Source organism: Mustela nivalis (assembly GCF_964662115.1).
Source record: "Mustela nivalis genome assembly, chromosome: 7".
Classification (NCBI taxonomy): Eukaryota; Metazoa; Chordata; class Mammalia; order Carnivora; family Mustelidae; genus Mustela; species Mustela nivalis.
In genome coordinates, this window is record NC_139026.1 from 137,183,679 (window position 1) to 137,203,079 (window position 19,401).

General features: G+C 51.8%; 1 protein-coding gene across 5 annotated transcripts in view; it reads left to right on the forward strand.

The window, feature by feature from the left end:
* The window catches only part of JCAD (junctional cadherin 5 associated), a 52,407-nt gene extending 37,744 nt beyond the window's left edge, over positions 1 to 14,663 (forward strand). For all 5 annotated transcript variants that reach the window (XM_082742203.1, XM_082742201.1, XM_082742204.1 and 2 more), the window contains 2 exons: positions 3,319 to 7,091; positions 12,001 to 14,663. In XM_082742203.1, coding sequence (XP_082598329.1) covers positions 3,319 to 7,091; positions 12,001 to 12,035 — 3,808 coding nt within the window. In that variant the 3' untranslated portion in view covers positions 12,036 to 14,663. The remainder of the gene's footprint in view (positions 1 to 3,318; positions 7,092 to 12,000) is intronic.
* Positions 14,664 to 19,401: the final 4,738 nt, after the last annotated feature.

Here is a 19,401-nt window from a genome sequence, read left to right on the forward strand (position 1 = left end):
CCTTGGTGGAACATGCGACTTTTGCTCTCGGGGTCGTGAGTTCGAGCCCCATGTGGGGCGTAGAGATTACTTAACGAAATAGAAAATTAAAAAAATTATAAAATATTCCTAAAAAACGCTAACCACCATGTGAAGTTTCAGCAAAATCATCCTTTTGCTGGAGGAGGATCTTGCCTGGAGGTTGGTACCTGCTGAAGTGGGGTGGCTGTGGCCATTTCTTAAAATAAGAGACATCAGTGACGGCCACACCGGTCACCTCTCCCTTTCGTGAACACTTTCTCTGGGAGAGGCGATGCTCTCTGGCAGCATGGGACACCCCGCAGGACTTCTTCCACTCTTGGACTGAACCCTCTCAAGGCCTGTGCCTCTCAGCTCAGCGTCTGGAGGGTTCTAAGTCCTCTGTTGTGCTTGCACCAGACTCCACAGCGTCTTCCCGGGAGTGGGCCCCACCTCCAGAAACCGCTTTCTTTGTTCGTCCGTAAAAAGCGACGCCTCACCCGTTCATGTGTTCTCACAAGACAGCAGTGATTCAGCCCTATCTCCAGGCTCCTCTCCTACTTCTTGTTCTCTTGCTGTTGCCGCCCCGTCTGCACGACTTCTTCCCCTGAAAGCTTGAATGCTCAGTTTGTAAACAAGTCTGCAAAGCACAGTAAAGCGAGGTATGCCTGTGTTAACGATGATGATGCTCGTAGATGTGTATTAGTCATTCACCCCCCGGGCGCCCTCCGGACAGCAGCCTCTGCCCGCGCGTGGGGGATGGTCCCCCTTCAGCCCGTCTCTGGCAGCTGCTCCCCCACAGCCCCCGCCCAGGCCTTCACCTGCCGTTGCCCAGAACCAGCTGCTCCAGAGCTCCCTGCGTTCCCGCCATCCTCATGCCACTGTCTGTTCGCCGAAAAGTGGGCTGTGTTGTAGGAAGCCTTCGAAACCACAAATGATACCTGAGCATGGGGGGGGGGGGGGTACAGCTAAGCTCACTAGAAATCAAAGAAATGCAAATTAAAACCAATCAGAAGTTATTTCCACTTACCGAACAAGGAAACAATTTAATTGTAATGGCCAGAGATGAGAAAGGTTCAGCAGGATAAGCTCTCCTGGCACTAGGGAGGGGAGAGTCCATTGGAACCGTGGATGTAAGGGCCGATTTGACGATAAAGATAACATAATGCCCCCAGTCTACTAATTCCTTTTCTCAGGATTTATTCCAAGCTGAGATCTGATTAGTGTTTGCGGAACAACAGCATTCCTCAGAGCATTTCAGAATGTCCTCTAGAGAGGCCCAACAGTGGTTAAAGGGATCTGATACAATACTTCATCTGCTAAAATGATGCACTTGAGGAATTTTGCATTACACTGGAAGAAGTGAAACGGAGTGGCTCCCTGAATGGGCTTTATTGGGGTCACACTTAACTGTCTTTGAAGCTGTCCCTACCCCTTACAAGCTGTGCAACTTGGGAGAGATGTTGAACTTCTCTGTTCAGTTTCCTTACCTGTAAAAGGGGGAGAGAGAACAGTGGAAATATAGTTCGTTCGGCATCTTTCGCACAGTGCCTGACACAGCATAAGTGCCCGAGTGCATGTTAGTGTTAAGTTACTTACCTTCTGTGACCTTCTGTACCTCCGTTTCCTCCTCTGTCCGGTGAGAAGGACAGCAGTTCCTGTCTCAGGGTGCATTAATGGACAGAAGGCACTTGGCGTGGACTGGGCATATGGTAACAGCCACGTAGGTTGTCCGCGACTGTCTGCACTGTACGTGCAGGGAAGTGTCCGCACAAACAGATCCCTAGCTGGGACCAGGGCTCTTCGAAAATCCACATCCTCACCCAAATCAAGACTCGGTATATATCAAAATAACTTGCTGGGTAGAAGGATGACAAGCAATTTTTGCCTTTTGTACTTTCCTCTATTTTTCCAAATTTTTGACAACACATGCATATTGCTTTTATAATTTCAAAAACGAACAGTGGTTTGGGAGTCGGATCATTGTCTGTTAATCAGAGCAGTTGTGCAGGCCACGCTGCCTTTAGGCTGAAGGTTTCTCCGCAGTTCGGAGAAGCGAGCCTCGCGGCCCCGGTCATTCGTAGCCGCCGGCGACTGTCTCTGCGCCGGGCCACGGTGCTGTGCAGACCTCTTCAGCTGCGTTAGAGCAGTGATTCCGAACTCCAGTGCGTGCTGGAATCACGTGAGGGGGTGCTGCAATGTCATCCTGCTGGCCAGACGGGGGGCTCCCAAGGAAACTCTGCCATGCGGCCGGGGGGCGGGGGGCGAGCTGGTAGCAGGCTGGCACCGGCTGCTGCCATCTCCTACCTGCCTGGGGCTCCTGCCCCACAGACAGAGCCCCCCCTTCTCCTGGTGCAGCTCCCAAGTCGCGCGAGCAGTGTTTCCCACACCACCTGTGGGCACCAGACCCTGAACAGACCTCCCGAGTGGGAACTTTTTACCCGAGAAACTTGGTAACATATGTGTTTAACAAGACCTCTGGGGGCTTCCTGCCACCAGGGAAGTTACGGGAACTCTGTTGAAGCCGTGGTTCTCTCTCAGACTGCACACGGGGTGTGGGGTGCCTGGAGAGACCCCACTGCCAGGTCTGCCTCCCGCCTCTCGGACTCTGATGTGACGGAGCCGGGCTATGTGTGGGCCTCAGGACTGGGGAAGTCCCTCCGGATTCCAACGTGCAGTCATGGTTCACAGCGACTGGCTGCGATGGTTCTCAGAGTGGGGTGCCTGGGACCCCATCGCTTGGCAACGTGTTAGAATTACAGTTCTGCGGAGTCCCACCCAGAACTGCTAAATCAGAAACTGGGAAGGGGACCCGGCAGTCTGGGCCTGAGCCACCCTTTCTCACGATTCCTGCCCACACTGCAGTTAAGAACCACTGCCCTAGGGTAGGGTTCTGAGAAGCAGGTTCCCAGACGGACTCCCAGGAGAGCTCAGTGGTCAGGATGCGTCAGGGAGGGGACCCCTGGTGGCCCGTGAGCACACTTGGAGGAATACCGCTCTCCAGCTGACCCTTGTTCCCTTAGGCACTTAAGAGTTCTAAGAGCCTTGACCTCTCAAGTACCACCAACGTCCTGATGTTCTTGTGGGCAGCCTGTTGCTGCCACTCCTAGGCCGCTGGAGGCAAAACTCACGGCTGCCTTCCGGCCATAATTAGTGGGCCCTGCTCTCCTTAAAGTCCGTAAGTACTCTGGTTGGGAAGATATTTTGCAGAAGTACTGCCTGGAGTTTGACTTGGATCACCAGTCACAGAAGCAGAGAAGGACATGTTTCTTGTGTGTGGTTCCTCCCCGGGTGTAACTTCCGTGCCTCTTTGTTTTGTAGGTTTTGTCATCAGCCTGTGCTAAGGGGGTCCTCTCAGCCCCAGCCCGCTCCCCACCACACCTACCGGAGAAGAAGGGGAGAGGAGGGCAGTGGCGTGCTGGGGCCAAGGGACCGAGAAGATCTGGAGGACAGAGGAATGGCCCAGGCGCACAGTCTGCCCGTCCCCATGAGGGAGAGTCCGTGGGAAGTTGGAGGAAGGACAGAGAATGTGACGAAGAAGGCGGTTTGGGAAGAAGAGCTAAGAGTGGCGGGACCTGCCAAGTGGCAGAATATCAGCCTTGAGAGCTGGAATCAGCCAAGGAAATTAGGGCGGCAGATGTCTGATGGTGACGGGGAGAGATTGTTTCAAGATCTGTACCCATTCCTGCAAGGAGGGCGAGCGCTGAGTTCCCAGAGCAAAGGGAAATCCCAGTCCCTGCCCAGGGTGCTTTCGCCCGAGAGCCTGAGTTGCATGGACATTCCCATTCCGTTAAATGATGGACATTTTCCAGGTGCTCCTAAAATGCCATTTTATCCCCCAAATTGTGCACCAAATTTGGAATCCACAAGGAACCCCGAGAAGAGCGCCTCCTCGGCCCCTTTACCCCGGCCTAAGTTCGGGCGACCCCTCAAGCCCCCCTCTTACGACACTCACCAGCACACCCGGGTGGCAGTGGAGCAGAGCGACTCTGCGGACAGTCAGCAGGCAGACCTGTGCATCTCCTACTTGAGCAGGACTCACGAGCCCCGGCTGGAGCCGGGTGCGTCCGACTCTGGCTTGGAGCCGCCCGTGTACGTGCCTCCGCCGTCCTACCGGTCGCCGCCCCAGCACATCTCCAACCCTTACGGGGACGACCCAGCCCCCCGGCCCGTGTGTGGTGGTCCCCGTCAGCAGCTGGCCCCGATGGAGCTGGCCGGCTCTGGTTGTCAGGTTCCTCCCAGTTCCCCGCGAGCCGGGAGCACGTATGGGGTGGGCCCACGCTCGCCCCGCAGCTCCCCTCGGCCGCCCCGGCCCACCACCACTTACGACAGCTCTGTTCTGTATATTCCCTTTGACGATCCGCGGATCCGACACTTTAAACTCTCCCACCCCCAGGGTTTCTGTCAGGAAACAAAGGTTGAGGAGAAGTCCTACAGCTCCAGTCCCAGCGCGGTCCCCACACCTGCGTTCGGACTTGGTCAGCACGACGGTGCCATCCTGAGCTCACAGATGGTGACGGCCCTGCCGGGCAGCGTGAGCGGCTCCATCACCGCCGAGCCCAGTCCCCAGTGGCCATGGGGCCAGCTCCCCAGGGATGTGGAGAACGGCGGCTTTCCTGACTACAGAGACCACGGCGCCACAAGAGGACCGTGGCCTGCTGTGGGCCGCGGCCAGCGTGGACACACAGAAGGCCCAGCCTCCTCCCCAAGCCCACAGGGCGAGAGTACCTGGGAAACTCGAACCAAGCTCAAGAAGTTTGAAACTGGGATTCAGACCAAGAAAAGTTCAAAGAAAAAAATGAACGAGACGATATTTTGTTTGGTTTCCATCCCAGTTAAATCCGAATCACATCTGCCAGACACAGATACGAACAACAATGACTTAAAACAGGGCACCGAGAAAAAGAATGGGCTCGATAAGAACGCGGCTTTGCAAGAACAGAGTCTGCTGAGCCTGTCTTCCACCGACCTGGAGCTACAGGCTCTCACAGGAAGCATGGCTGGGAGAACAGAGTTCCAGAAACAAGATCTGGGGGAACCAGAAGAAGGCAAACAAACAGATGACCTCAGATTCATTCCCCCTGCAAAGCACAGAGAGCTCAAGTATTCTGGCTCGTGGCCAGGGCACCAGTACCGAGATCAGCAAACACAAACCACTTTCACCGAGGACTCCAAAAGCCCACGGCACCTCCCTGCTGAGAAGCCTGGAGGGTCCCCCAAAGCCGTACTGACTCCCAGATTTTCAGACCCCATGGCCTCTGATGCTCACGTGCCCATGGCATTAGCTTCCAGAGACCAGAACCAGGGGCCAAAGGCCCCTGCCCTCAAAGGTCAGATATCCCTGAGCCCCTCCAGCAATAGCGCTTTCTCGAGAACTATGTCCTGCACACACCAAGCACCCGCTCTGAAAGCAGTGCCGGGTCAGGCCGACGTGGACGGCCGCGGCCCCAGCCCCAGCCCCAGGCCCCGGGGCGAGGTGGTGAAGGGGGCGACCACGGGCCCCTGCAACAGCAAGCAGCCGTTCGGGCAGTTTCTCCTGAAGCCGGTGAGCCGGCGCCCCTGGGACTTGATCAGCCAGTTAGAAAGTTTTAACAAGGAGCTTCAGGAGGAGGAAGACAGCGGTCAGAGCAGCAGTGACAGTCGCAGTGAGGACAGTGACACAGAGTGGCCGTGCGAAGTCCACGCTGATGTCCCGGGCAAGACCTGGGGCTTCGGTGAAGACAGCCGGGCCTGGAGAGCTGAGGAGCCCCGAAGGAGGCCGATGCTGGACGAGCCCGGGGCCCGGACGGGGACAGTGAAGAGTAAGTCCGAGAGCTGGAGTGACGAGCAGAAGCCCAGCTGGTCCCCGGCCCCGCCTCTGTCCCCGGGCCCCGCCACAGTGGGCGGCGGCAGGGGTGCAGCCTCGCTCTGGGTGCACAGAAGCCTGGGCGCGGAGGAGGGACACCAGGAGGTTGAGCACAGAGCGAACAAGCTAGCGGACAGCCCGGGTCCGCTGCACGGAGGGACATCTTCTAGGTCAAGTGACACAAAACCAGTGCCCTCGTCAGAGCCGGCTGAACTGCGGCCACCCCAGGGAGGTGAGGAGCTGCCGGCCGTTTCCATCTCGGCGGGGCTGAGCGCAGCAGCGCCTCGGAAGGCGGGGGCCGGAGGGGAGAGGAGCCCGCCGCCGCAGCTCTCTCTTGCCAGCAAACCCCGAGGACTCTCGGCGCCGGACTTGAGGTCTGTGGGGCTGCCGCCCACACGAGAGCAGAGTGCCCAGAAATTAGATGGCTTTTTAGGGGAAGCGAGTGCAATAGAAATCCCCCCGAATGAGTCCCTTCAAGCGAGGGCTGCAAGAATCCTGGGCATTGAGGTGGCCGTGGAGTCCCTGCTGCCAGGCACCAGGAGAACGGGACAGAACCAGTACCCCGAGCCTGACGGGCGTGCCCTCGGGCCGGAGGCCCCCAGGGAGGAGTCTGTGTCCAGCTCAGTCCCGCCGGATGACCCCCCGCTGTCCACTGACGCCTTTTATGGCAGGAGAAAGTGTGGCTGGACCAAAAGCCCGCTCTTTGTCGGGGAGAGGGACAGTGCCCGTTGGGCTCCCCTGGCCTCTGAGTACTCCACCGTGGACAGGACCGTCCCCAGCGAGGCCCCCAGCCCCGAGCCTCAGCCCAGCCCCGAGGAGTCCCAGCCCTTCAATCACAAGGATGTGGGGACAAGACCACCCTTCAGGTCCACGCTGTTCCATTTTGTAGAAAGGACCCCAAGTGTGCCAGGCTCCGAAAAGCGGCTCAGAAGCACTTCCAAAGCGATCGAAAGTTTACAAGAGAAACTGGCCTCCCCCGCGAGGAGGGCAGACCCTGACCGCTTGATGAGGATGAAGGAGGTAAACTCCGTGTCCCGGATGAGACTCCTGAGCTCGCGGAGTGCGGACTCCGTGGACGAGGCGGGGGACCTGAAGGCCGAGAGGGGCCCCAGGGTGCCGCCCGGAGGCCCGGTGTCTCTGAAGGCCGGGAACAGCCCCCCTGTGTCCAGTGGTGGCTCCCCGCTGGCAGAAGACGGGCATCCGTCGGCACAGAGGGAGAGGGACGTCTTGCAGGACTTCTGGTGCCCAGGTGAGGGCTCGGGCGAGCCGGCGGGTGTGCGGAGAGCCCCGGGTGGGTGGGTGGGTGATGAAAACCCTGAGGCTGTCAGTTATTACTGTCCCAAAAGAGTCTTCCTTTTATTTTACAAAGAATTATCCAGAAGCTTTGCTTAAGAATCAAGATCCTGTGTGTATTGTGAGGATTCTACCTTTGTGGGAATGACCCATGCGAGCAAGTATAGACAGCTACCTACAGAGACACATTTGGGGCTGTTTACCGTGGAGAGGGAAATCAGTAGAGCGTTCCCGCTTTGGTCGGACCTTGACGAACCTTGTAGGAGGCCGTCCTGTGGGCAGTCTCGCTCTCGCCCCAAACAAGCCTTCACCCAGGCCACCCGCACTCTCTTTATTCACCTGGTTAAGAAAGACGTACCGAGATAACACGTGAACTACGCAGCCCGGGATGCCGGGTCTTACCGCGCACCTTCCAAAACCCTTTGTCCCACGCTTTCATCTGTTTTTGCTCCGCTACCTTTTTTGAAACTTGAAGAAGGTTTAGTAGATAAAAGGAGCAGTTTGCACTTTCTCAACACTCCAGCCTAGAAGGTTCCCCCGCCAGCTCTGTCCCAGGAGGCCCCCTAAGGTCTGAGTGCTAAAGCCCAGGACAGAGGGTTTTGGCCTTTGGGCCTCTCCCTTCCATCACTTTAATGCCTTCAGGGCTGCTCCAGGTCAAAGCACAGGGCGGGTTCCTGGTGGCAGCAACAGGGATTTCCCCCAAATGCAGTCTCACCCTCTCAGGCGCTGCCACAAACAGGCATCTCTGTTTCTAGCATTTTCTTCAGGGGCCGGGGAATCAGCAATGATGTATTCTAGAACTAATTCTAGAACTCTAGAAGAGCAGAGGGACATGTCAAAAGGCCTGATTGTAAACTGCAGACAGGAAGGGGCCTTGACTCATTCATTCAGACCTTTTTTTTTTTATTAATAAATTTTTTAATTTATTTGACAGAGATCACAAGTGGGCAGAGAGGCAGGCAGAGAGGGAGAGGGAAGCAGGCTCCCCGCTGAGCAGAGAGCCCGATGTGGGGCTCCATCCCAGGACCCTGAGATCATGACCTGAGCCAAAGGCAGAGGCTTTAACCCACTGAGCCACCCAGACACCCCTCATTCAGACCTATTTACAGTAAGGGGAGACTGTGCCCTTGTGTGTGTGACCTCGCTGACCCAGGGCCCTGGGCCCCTGTCCTGAGCCAGGCCCTCTGGTCTCTCACTGTGGGGTCAGGCTCCGCCCCCGCCCCTTCTCTCTTTCTTACTTTGAAATCAGGATTTCAATCCTGAAAACAGGATTCCTCAGCTAGAAATGTCCAGAATTTTTGTTCCACAGAACTTGCCCATGGCACTTTTTACATTTTCCCACAAATACAGTATGATTGTAAGGAACATTAGTGAGTGCTATTCTGTTGCTTCCACAAAATACATGTTGGAAATAACCCATTGGTCGGGGCCCTCTTGGGTCATCCGACTGGACCAGTTTGGTCTTTGCCAAGAAAGACAACAGTAAGGATGTGCAACTCTTGCCCCAGTGATGGAAGAAGGTGTTACATGGCCCATTTTTTGAGTTGTTGGGATTTATGGGGTTTCTACCTAATTCCTCTCCTGCTCCCTCCTCCCCCACCCAAAATATGCCCACGTGCTTTTAAGCGTGATTTAAAATGAGTTTTTCTCTCGGTCCTGCCTCATCCTAAGAACTGTAAGGATTTTAAAACGAGACAAATCCTGTTACAATAATAAATGCCAGTTTGTCCAGGTTTCTGTGTCTTGTACACGGCCTATGTATTTCAGGGAGGATTTTATAACACAAAACGGCTAGTTCAGTGAGGCACTCCCTCCCGCCTCAGCTCGATCGTTTGGCACGCGAGTACAGGTAGGACAGCTATCTGAAAACATGTAGATAATGCCAGGTTTATGTTGGCCAGCCCTTAGAAACAGCTCTGCGAGACCTTTTTTTTTTAAACAATAGTTACTGACAATCACTAGAATTTTTTTTCCCTCTCCATTTGATGCATTTCTTAGCACATAATAAAATGACCCCAGATCTAAAGTCTCCTGGGGTGCCACACAGCTCACTCTGGCACGATTAAATAATTACATAGCAGGACCCCATGAGGTTTCGTCCATGCGCCGGGGCTCAGATAAACCTCCACGGCCCCTCACATGACAGTCACCAGGCGTTCAAACTCATTCTGAGAGGAATGCAGATCATATAATCGAGATGGTCGAACTTGGAGACACGTTACCTTTTTCCCTTATTGTGGCTTCGCAAGTTAATATAAAGTCTCATTGCTTTTTTGGCTGATAAACTCTTGGGTTTTGTTTTCCTCTTGGTGTATTTCATCGTTCTGCACACAGGAATCATCATCTCAGTGCCCGTTCCCACCCCCGTTCCCAGCGTCCCAGTGGGCAGGAGTCCCTTCACTGCGCCCGGGTTCACGGCCCACTCCGATTCAGAGTTTGTCCTGGAACTTTAAAGATTTTTTTGTATTTATATATTTGACAGACAGAGATCACAAGTAGGCAGAGAGAGAGGAGGAAGCAGGCTCCCTGCTGAGCAGAGAGCCTGATGCGGGGCTCAATCCCAGGACCCTGAGATCATGACCTGAGCTGATGGCAGAGGCTTTAACCCACTCAGCCACCCAGGCACCCCTGTCTTGGAATTTTAAAATAAGTTTATGTCACGGATATCTGTGACGTTCCCCTGCCCAGCGTACACACATGCGCCCTTCTAGAACTTCGTGATCTGTGTGGTGTCGTAGTACCCATTGTATCATAAAGTACCTTTATTGCAATTTAAGGTGGTCCTTTTGGGGCACCTGAGTGGCTCAGTGGGTTAAAGCCTCTGCCTTCTGCTCAGGTCATGATCCCAGGGTCCTGGGATTGAGCCCCGCATCAGGCTCTCTGCTCAGCGAGGATGAGGCTACAGCAGGCTACAAGTGGAAACTACACACCAGGGTTCAAAGACTTAGTCTAAACATTTTTGGGGGATTTCTCAATTTTTATATTGGTTACCTGTTGAAATGATAATAATTTGGGTCTCTTTGGCAAAATAAGATATATTATTGAAGTTAATTTTACCTGTTCCTTTTACTTGCTTTAACACAACTTCTAGAAAAATTTAACATGAGGTTATGGGTTACGGTCCTCCCGGATCCACAGAAGGAGCCTGTTGTCCTACAGAGGCAGCGAGCTTCGGCAGCGGGGCCCTGGGGTGCAGGCCTGTGTGGTGCCGCCCCATGCCCCATGTACGGACCTAGATGTTCTCTAGATGCCCAACCCCTTCCCTGCCTCTGGCCTCTGAAAATGCGCCCCACCCACGGCGTCCTCCGTTAGGACCGCCCACCCCATTTTCCAGGAGAAAAAGAGGTTTTTGCTCCAAGTGGGTCACCCTCGGAATCCACACCCGGGCGGCTGACGGAGCACAGAGATGCGGGCCTCGCTGTCCGAAGCCTGCGTCGTCACATGCCACGTGGCCAAGTGTCAGAGATGTGAAGGAGCAGACCAGCCTGCACCCCGCCTGCTTGTGGCTGCGCGGGCACTGGTGCAGCACACGGTGTTGGAGGCCGAGCGGGTGCGCTGTCCGCATGGCCTTCGCTGTCACGGTCGCAGAGGGATCGGAGCCCGGTCGTGGCGGAGTTGAGATGGTGTGAGGAAGCGCAGCAGAGTGTCTTGCTGCTGGAGAAATTGGGAAGGATCTCAATGGCTTTCGTCAGGGCCAGTGGCCCAGACGGATCAGAGCAGAGACCGTTTTGCAGTAGTGTTTGTAACTACCAAGTTCTGCCCGTCCTTCTAGATTCCGTTAGGCGTCTTCTCTTAAACAGTCAGGACACCTGTGATCTGCTCTGGTGGGAAATTCTGCCTGTAGGAGGCCCACCGGTGAGCTCGAGGCTGACCCGGGTCGCAGAGATCTGTGAGTCCGGAGGGGTTCGGATGAGGAGTCCGCAGCCCTCCGACCGCATGACCTTGTGTATGGGGTCCCGTTTTGGAAACCCCGCTCACTTGGGCCCAGTTTGGGATTTTCCAGTGTGGGCTGTGGCATGGGTCAGTGTGGTGGCCCAGGCTCCTACACCTGGGTATGTGGGAAGGCCTGGAAGAGGGTGTTACCAGTCACGAGTCCATCCTAGGCCTGTCTGCTGGCTGGTGGTGGTCGGGGATAGGAGGCTTCTCGCTGTCGGCCAGGCAGTCAGGATTTCAGGGTCCCCAAGCTTGCATTTGATTAAAAAGATGCTTTTTTTAAACGATTTTATTTACTTATGTGGGAGAGAGAGAGAGAGAGAGCACAAGCAGTGGGGGGAGGGGTAGATGGAGAGCAAGAAGCAGGCTCCCGGCTGAGCGGGGAACCCGATGCGGGTCTCCATCCAGCGACCCTGGGATCATGACCTGAGCCGAAGGCAGACAGACGCTTTACCAACTGAGCCACCCTGGCGCCCCCCCAAGGATGCATTTTTTTAAAGCAAGATTTCATTAGAGTTGTAATTTACAAAAAGAGAGAGAAAGAAAAAGAAAAAGCTCCTGAGTGTCAGCCAGACGTAGCCCTGCAGGTTTACCAGTGTCGTGTGTCAAGTTCCCGATGTCCTCCTGTTCCACTGTGGACAACAGGAAAGGACTTTCAAAAATTAAGCAACTCCCATGTTTCCATCTGTGATTAGGTAATGATCACACGTGTCCTTTTAAAATAGTCTTTTAATGATAGTTTCTTACTCCTCAGTGAAATCAATGTTGTTTAAATATCTAAGCATTCACTTTACACTTGTGGATCTTTGTTCCTTCAACATACTTATTTGTGGTCTGAGGATTAAACAGAAAACACACTAATTGAATATACCACTAATATTTTTTCTGCCTATTTTTTTTTTTTTTTTTTTTTTTTGCTTTTGCTTTTTCAGATTCCTATGACCCTAGCAGAGTGGAGAGGGTGTGAGGAGATGCCAGTGAAGTCCGAGATTGCTAGAGTTTCCTCACGGGGTGTCGTCTGGCCTGCCGGCCCGTCTCAACCCCGTGTCGGCTGGAGCCCGCTGACCTGTTGTATGCGGTCACAGCCTCTCCCACTGCCACCAAGAAACTCCTCGTCCCTCCAGAGTCACTTTGTGGAAATAAAGCAGTAGTCCGTTGAAACCATCTGTTTTCATAATATGAAGAGTTAATACCTGTATTTAGAAAGGAGCCACACAAACTCTCCGTAATGATGGACTTCGCCAAGCTGGTAAATAGTTTGGTGTTAATCTGGTTCTATGTGAAAATTCAGACGTGAATGATTTTGAAAGGACTGTGAATGTCATAAACCCCCTCTGCATCTCTACGGCCTGTCATCCCTGCTCACGCTAAGGAGTTTGGGACTTGGGCCAGCTGCCTGGCATTCCAGCACTTTGAGTTGAGGGGAAATGGATGAGTATATACGACCCGTTTCTAATCAGTCTGGCCTTCTGCTGCTGCAAGTAACTCTATTTATAAGTAACTTGCCATTAGAGAATAAAAGCAATATCTTTTTAAGTTCCTAAAAGATTAAAACTTGTACCATAATGTACTCAGAGTATTATTTTATCTGGCGATGAAATACTTTGATCATTTGCAAACACGCCATCGTCTGCTTTGCCCCCAGTATTATCTATTTTTATGTTCTGTATGGATGTTCAGAAATTCTTTATATGAAAAATAATTGCTGGTTTAAAATAGACCATTTTAACAAAGTAACTATATTTCTTTTTACCAAAAAATGCTATTTTTCTATGATGTAAACAATTGTGAGGTGGCAGATTTTTAAGGAAGTATTATTTTATTTAAGAATCTGTGTCCCTTTGTGTGAGAGGAGCCCAGAAGGGGTTCATGTCTGTTTTAAAGCACACATCCCTTACCTCTTCACGGCCCAGCTCCTTTCCTTTTGTCTCAGAAAGAGATGTCCCTATAGACATTTTACAGGGTTAACAAAATGAACTTTTCACAAAGACGCTTTTGCAAATGTAGCTGTAAGGTGATATTTGAAAATAACTTGCTCACAACCAGCCAACACCCTTACAGCTATTTTTGCTGCCATATCCACTAGAATTACCAAAAAACAGCTTCATCTCGGAATGTCTGTGGGGCTCTCCCCTGAGACCAGACTTTCCTCCTCCCCGCCACCCCCCTGCCCCGTTACCATATATTGTATTTTTGTCTAGAATGATCCTTAATTATTAGTCTCTGCATATTTTTTAGAAGCGCCAGAGACGTTATATATATGCCATTACAAAATTACTACGAGGCCTGTGTATCCAACTGTGTTTACTGTCGCCGTAGCCTGCACAAACGTGGCATTTTTATGCATTTGCCCCTTCTTTCCAAGTAAGGCGTCTTGTGAGCTCACACTTCCTCAGAGGTTTCTTGTTGCTTTCCTTCCTCTTTCCCTTGCTTTTCTTTCCTTCCCTCTTACTCTCTCTCCCTATTTCTTTCTCTCTCTCTTTTTCTTTGAGAAACCACCTTATCTATTTTTAGACGTTTCAAATTCCTAAAATGTGAACTGTTGGGTGGTCCGCAGTTTGGCCCGCAAAACAACTCTGACTGGCCTGTTTTTATCTGTACCATATGACTTTATTTCATAAGAACTTCATGTCTTTGGACTGTAATAAACCACACAGAATCGAAGTCATACTGAACAGTCATTTCAAATACACTTATCTGCACTCTTGGTTCTTACTCTTACTTCCTTCCAGATTTTGGCTCTGGTGAAAAGCTGTAGTAGGCTCTTGCTTTCCCAGCACATGAGATGGGCCAAGTCTCAGCATTTGGAATGGCGGGAACTTTTTCCTAAGAAACATTTAATGGGGAAGAGGTCAGTCTGTTACAGTTGGTGAATCACTCAAGTCATCTGTAGAATCAAACGAGGGTGGAGACCTGGAGGTCTTCGTGGGGTGTGCCTCCCTCCTTCCGCTGCACATGGGAGAAGGTATTTGTAGACGGACCTACACACGGACACACATGCATGCACTTACACATATCTGTGAACTCTGTCCTGACTTCCTCTAGAATTTGTTGATCGCATCTAAGAAGTTCTTTTAATGAAAATAACTAAATTTTAGCTTATTCCTTAGGAGAAAGAAAAGAATCCTGAAGAGAAAAAACAGGGTAACCTACATAGATCACAAAGCAAAATAGGATACCCTTTCAGTTTCTATCCTAAATTGTACCATCTTTCTGAAACCATTCTGAATTCAGTTGAAATTATCAATATTTATACTTTGAACCTTAATTTCTAGATTCCAGCCTGTATATACATCATGTGGTGTGTGTGTTGGGGGGGATAACTTTGACAATTTGACTTTTAAGCCTGCACACTCTGAGATAAATAATACATTCTCTAATCCAAAATAGCTTTCCTAAGAAGTTTTGAACTTAATGCTAATTATTCTTTTATTATTACTACTTCTCATGCTTATATAATTCTCCATTATTATTTGTGGCTGGAAAAAAAAAAGTTCTCATATTTTGTGTTTGTCATTGTTTTTCTCCTACATATGCTAACTGTTGGTGTTTCCTAATTTGGGGCTCACTATAATTAAATTTCTACCTTTGGCCATTCGGACTCAATGTTACGTGAAGAATTGCACATGAAATGTATTTGTACTTTTTGATTTACAAGAGAAGGGAAAACAGGTTGGTGATAGAGCTCTCTAACTGGCTTGCTTTGAAGGAAATTTTGAAATTACCAAAAACCAAGTATCTTCATTATACTATTTTCAACGTTAGGTCCCTGCGGGCCGCAGGAAACTGCCCGCGCAAGGGGCACCGCTCCTGCTACATCTGCAGAACGCTTGTCCGTGTCGCTTGTCACATGGAATTCTTTAAAAGTCCCTGAAAACGTATCTGCTCTCTGAGATCCTGGTTTCCTTACTAGAATCATAGGTGAAGGTCTTGATCTGAGTGCAATTTCTAAGTCGCACCTTTTCTATGTGACTGTTGGTTAAAGTATGGTGGTTAATGGAAGTTCTAGTGTGTGAACTCAGATGACTCTGGAGCTCGACCCTGACCGCGTTTTGCAGCAGCAGGATGACAGACCCCGGTGGCCGGTTGGCTTCGGGCTTCTGAGGAGGAAGGGTACAGCCGACCTGCTGCTGACATGACTACTTCCCAGCTCTCAGCAGAAAGGACTGATGGAGAATAGGATGAAGCCCCCATTTCATCTGTGACCCTCGCCACAAAGACTGTGTCTGTGTGTCTTGGCTGTTTTGCTTTGTTTGTTTTGTTTGGTGAAGTAGGACACAATTAAGTGTCAGGTTAGCCGCTCTTGGAAAGTGACCAGTACAGCTGAGCTCCCACTCTCTAAAGAGCTGGGCTCAGAGCAGCCCTCCTGGTTTCCTGAGTTCTCACGACCAGTTACCACCGTGTCCAGGCCATTTTCTACTAGATCTGTCTGTGCTCGAGGGACAGGATGAGTCTCCGGCTGCAGCCTTGCAGGCTTGGGGGATTTTCGCACTGGTTTTTACTTTCGTTTGTAGCTGCAGATTCTGTACATCTGTTTGTGGGAGGAGGGTTGCTACTCAGGACAGGATTTAAGAGACAGATTCCAAGTGACCTTTAAGAGTCTGCATGGTGGGAGGTCCTGTTCCAGGAGCGTGGGCTGGCCCACTCTGGGACCCACCAAGCAAAGAAGGAGGGGTGTGGTTAAAAAAAAAAAAAAAAAAAAGGTTAAAGAGAGAATAGGTCTCCAGCCTTCACACTTTATTTAAAAAAAAAAAAAATCAGGGAAGGCTACAGTCCCGATTGAGGCCTCTTCAAAAGGTCAATATGGTCTAGCCAGCTGCCCATTGAAACAGTCCTTGGGTTCATCAGCAGTGCGGAGAGGCGGGCAGAGTGCCTGCAGATTCCTGGCTTTGACTTTCGAGAGCCCCTGTCGCAGTTGTGTTTATTACAGAAGACAGGGAGGTCCTTGTTCTGTGGCCTCAGCTCAGTGACTGAAACTTGAACCCAAAGGCAAGTCCAGACCGTCCAACCGTTCATCCCACTGCCTTGATGGGGGCGGGGGGGGGGTTGAGGAGGAAGAACACCCCATAAGGTGATCCATCCCCTTCTCCGTGCAGAAGCCCAGCCTGCGGGGGCTGCAGGTCCGCCAGCGGGGCGAGACTTCTCCCCTTCACCCCACCCTGTGGCAGGGCCCACATATGTGACACTCACTGTCACGGAGCAAGAGAGAGACAAAAGCAAGTTCAAGTTGAGAAGCATATGGCAGAAATTAGAAATGAAAACCATATGTCCTAGCCAGGGAGAAAAACGGGAACCTCCAGATTATAAAAATCAATGAGTTACTCTCCACTTGGGTCAGCTGAAATTTGAGCCCTCGAGCTCGGCCCTGTCAGGAAAGCTAAACAGAGGCATCTCGAAGAGAAAAAAAAAAACAAAACAGAACCAAAAATACCTTCCCAAGTGTGGTGACCACAAAGGCCTGGAACCCCACAGAAGCTCTGTATGTGCCCATCATTTCTTTGGGCACCACGAAGGCAGAAGGAGGCAGGTAGAGAGGATCCCAGGAAGAGACACAACGACGGGTCACACCCAGTCACCAGCTGTGGCTCGCCGCCTCCAGATCCGGCAGCACCAGAGGCCTTAAGATGAGGAGAGGTGGAGATGGGTGAGGAGAAGTCATGATGCCAGCAGAGCCCAGATGAATGTCCCTGGGGAGCTCTTGTTTCTCCGCACAATGGAAGGACTTGCTAGTTCCGGACGGTTGGCCCACTCAGTAGCAAAAGTATTCCAAATAAACATTTTACATGAAAGTACCTCTGTCCATTGTCCTTGGCTGTGGGTGCAGGAGCTGCCCCATGAGCCTTCAGGGCTGGGCCCTGTGCCGGTGGCCGCTCCGATGGTTCCCCAACACAGGGATGGGCGGGCCACAGACTTCCAGTGCCTCTTGGTCTCCTGAGCTTTTCCTGGGTGTTTAAGCTCCCCTCGCATCTCCCGCAAAAGACTCACCACAGGGTGGAAAGAGACCTACAGTCAGTCTGGGGACAGGGCTTGAATTTGGGCTCCATTGTTAGCCAAGTAGCCCTGCCTATGTCCCTTCCCTGGCCTCTGTTTTCCCCATCTACCTCTCCGACCCCATGAATATAAGAACCAAACATCTAGAAAAGCCCACACTTTGGATCATCAATGGATGGAGCATGGAGTTAGACCTGTATCTTACAGGGTACGGGGGAAATGCTTGACTGCAAGCTTGCAGGTTTGCAAATCCAGGACTTAGTGCTCTTACGGGGATCCTCGTTTTTAGTATCCTACTTCTAGAAACAGATGCAAATTCTGTACCCCATCATGCTCTCGATTTGTTTCCAGTAGCCTAGGAAACCTAGAAGCTGTTTTAAAAAATGATTTGGTCCTTCTATCCAGCTTCAGCTCTTTCTCCTCCCCACTGGCTTCTGCAGACCCGTTCTCATTCGTTCTTCCGCCCCACGTGTATGGGTCTCCGTGCTCTAGGGTTCCAAGGCCCTCTTAGGAGTCTGAAATTTCAGATCCTGTTCAAATGCAGGTTTTAAAGTAAGAGTTGTTCCCAGCTGGTTGGTAATTGAATCCACATAAGAAAATAAAACTGAGAAAGAAGTTCCTTGACCTGATTAATGCTATAAGATGGAACACGCATAATGCTAGAAGATGGACCCATCCCGGGCCTGGCTCTGCATTAACTAGCCGGGACTCTGGCTGCCTCCCCTGCTCTCTCTGGAACACTTCGCAAGTGGAAAAGCGGGACTGAACTCAATGAACCGGTCTCTTCCAACTCTAAGATTATATAGTTATTTTTTTGGGCAAAGTTGGAAGTCCGTAGGGTCTCTGCCCCGCCAGAAGGGTCCAAGAGGAAACTGATGTGAAAACTACCTCTGCAGAGGCCCGCGGACCGGGTCCCTGTGGGGGTAGGGAGCCCCGCCATGATTTCGATCACCAGGGTGGTCCGTTTCCCCTTGCCAGTAACTTATCTTACTTCTCTCCCCCTTGCCGCACTTCGGAACCAGCCAAGAGACAGACAATGTTGAATTCTCCCAAGCCTATTTTTCTTATGTTAGAGCAGGGCACAGGGCGTTTACGACGCTGGCTGGCCGCCCAAAACATTCATCTCCAGTGTCCGTGGGGAGCGCTTTGCGCACAATCGGCCTGCTCGGGGTCCTTTAAGTGGAGTCTTCAACGCCGATGTCGGGGCCGCACCGGCTCACTCGGCCTTCCTGCCTCTACCCCACACACAGATCTTCCCCCACTGGTCAGCTTGTGTCCCACCCGCTGGAAATGCTGTCGCTCACCCCAGGGCTTAGCCTTCAGGGGACAACCGCTCCGTGGGGTACGGGGGCGGGGGGGAGGCATTCGCCCTCCCAGGTCCCGTGGGCCTCTGGTTTGGTTTCAGGCGGAGAGTCCAGCTCTGCTCTGAGTGAGAGGACGTTCCAGGTCACACGGAGACTCCATTCGCTTCTCCTTCTGGCAACTTCCCTCCAGCCTGTGCTCCTGCTGCCTTCTCTGAGGTTGTTTTTAACCTCACCTAACCCCACCCGTGTTTCCCCACAGATGACCGCAGGGTCAGCGTGTCGAGAAATGAACTCCGGTGTGCATTTACCTAGAGTTTCTTTTGAGTATTTAAAATAAAATGCTCAACACGGGGATGAGTGCTGAATCGTGGTGGGCTCATTGTTGGGTCCCTGTGGTGCGACAGGTATGTGGTATGCACGAATTTAATGCAGGTCACCTTTCGAAAGACACACAGGTACAGAGAAGAGGAGATACAGGCAGCATGTGGCTAGCAGCACAGCAGGGTTCCAACCTGAAGTCCACGCTGTGCAGCTTAGCCCGCTGCCTCCCAGGAGGATGAGACAATGATCCTCCAGCGAGGAAACCCAGAGGTAACAGCTTACAGTCCCAAATGGATTGGTTAAGATCAGATTCAGCGGCTTAACACCAGAAAGTTAGAAACAGCGGTGGTCTACATGAGATGAGCGCTGATTTCTCTCCCATTTCAAAGGGGTCCAGAGGCAGACGGTCCAGGGCTAGCCTGTCGGTAATGAGGGAAGCTGCAAGAAAGGCAGGCAAGGGACAAGCCCCACCCCACCTTATGCCCTGAAAGGAAACCAACCTTGGTGCGCCTGGGTGGCTCAGTGGGTTAAAGCCTCGGCCTTGGGCTCAGGTCATGATCTCAGGGTCCTGGGATGGAGCCCCACATGGGGCCCTCTGCTCAGCAGGGAGCCTGCTCCCCACCACCTCTGCCTGCCTGTCTGCCTACTTGTGATCTCGTCAGTCAAATAAATAAATAAATAAAATATAATTTCTAAATAAATAAATAAATGGAAACG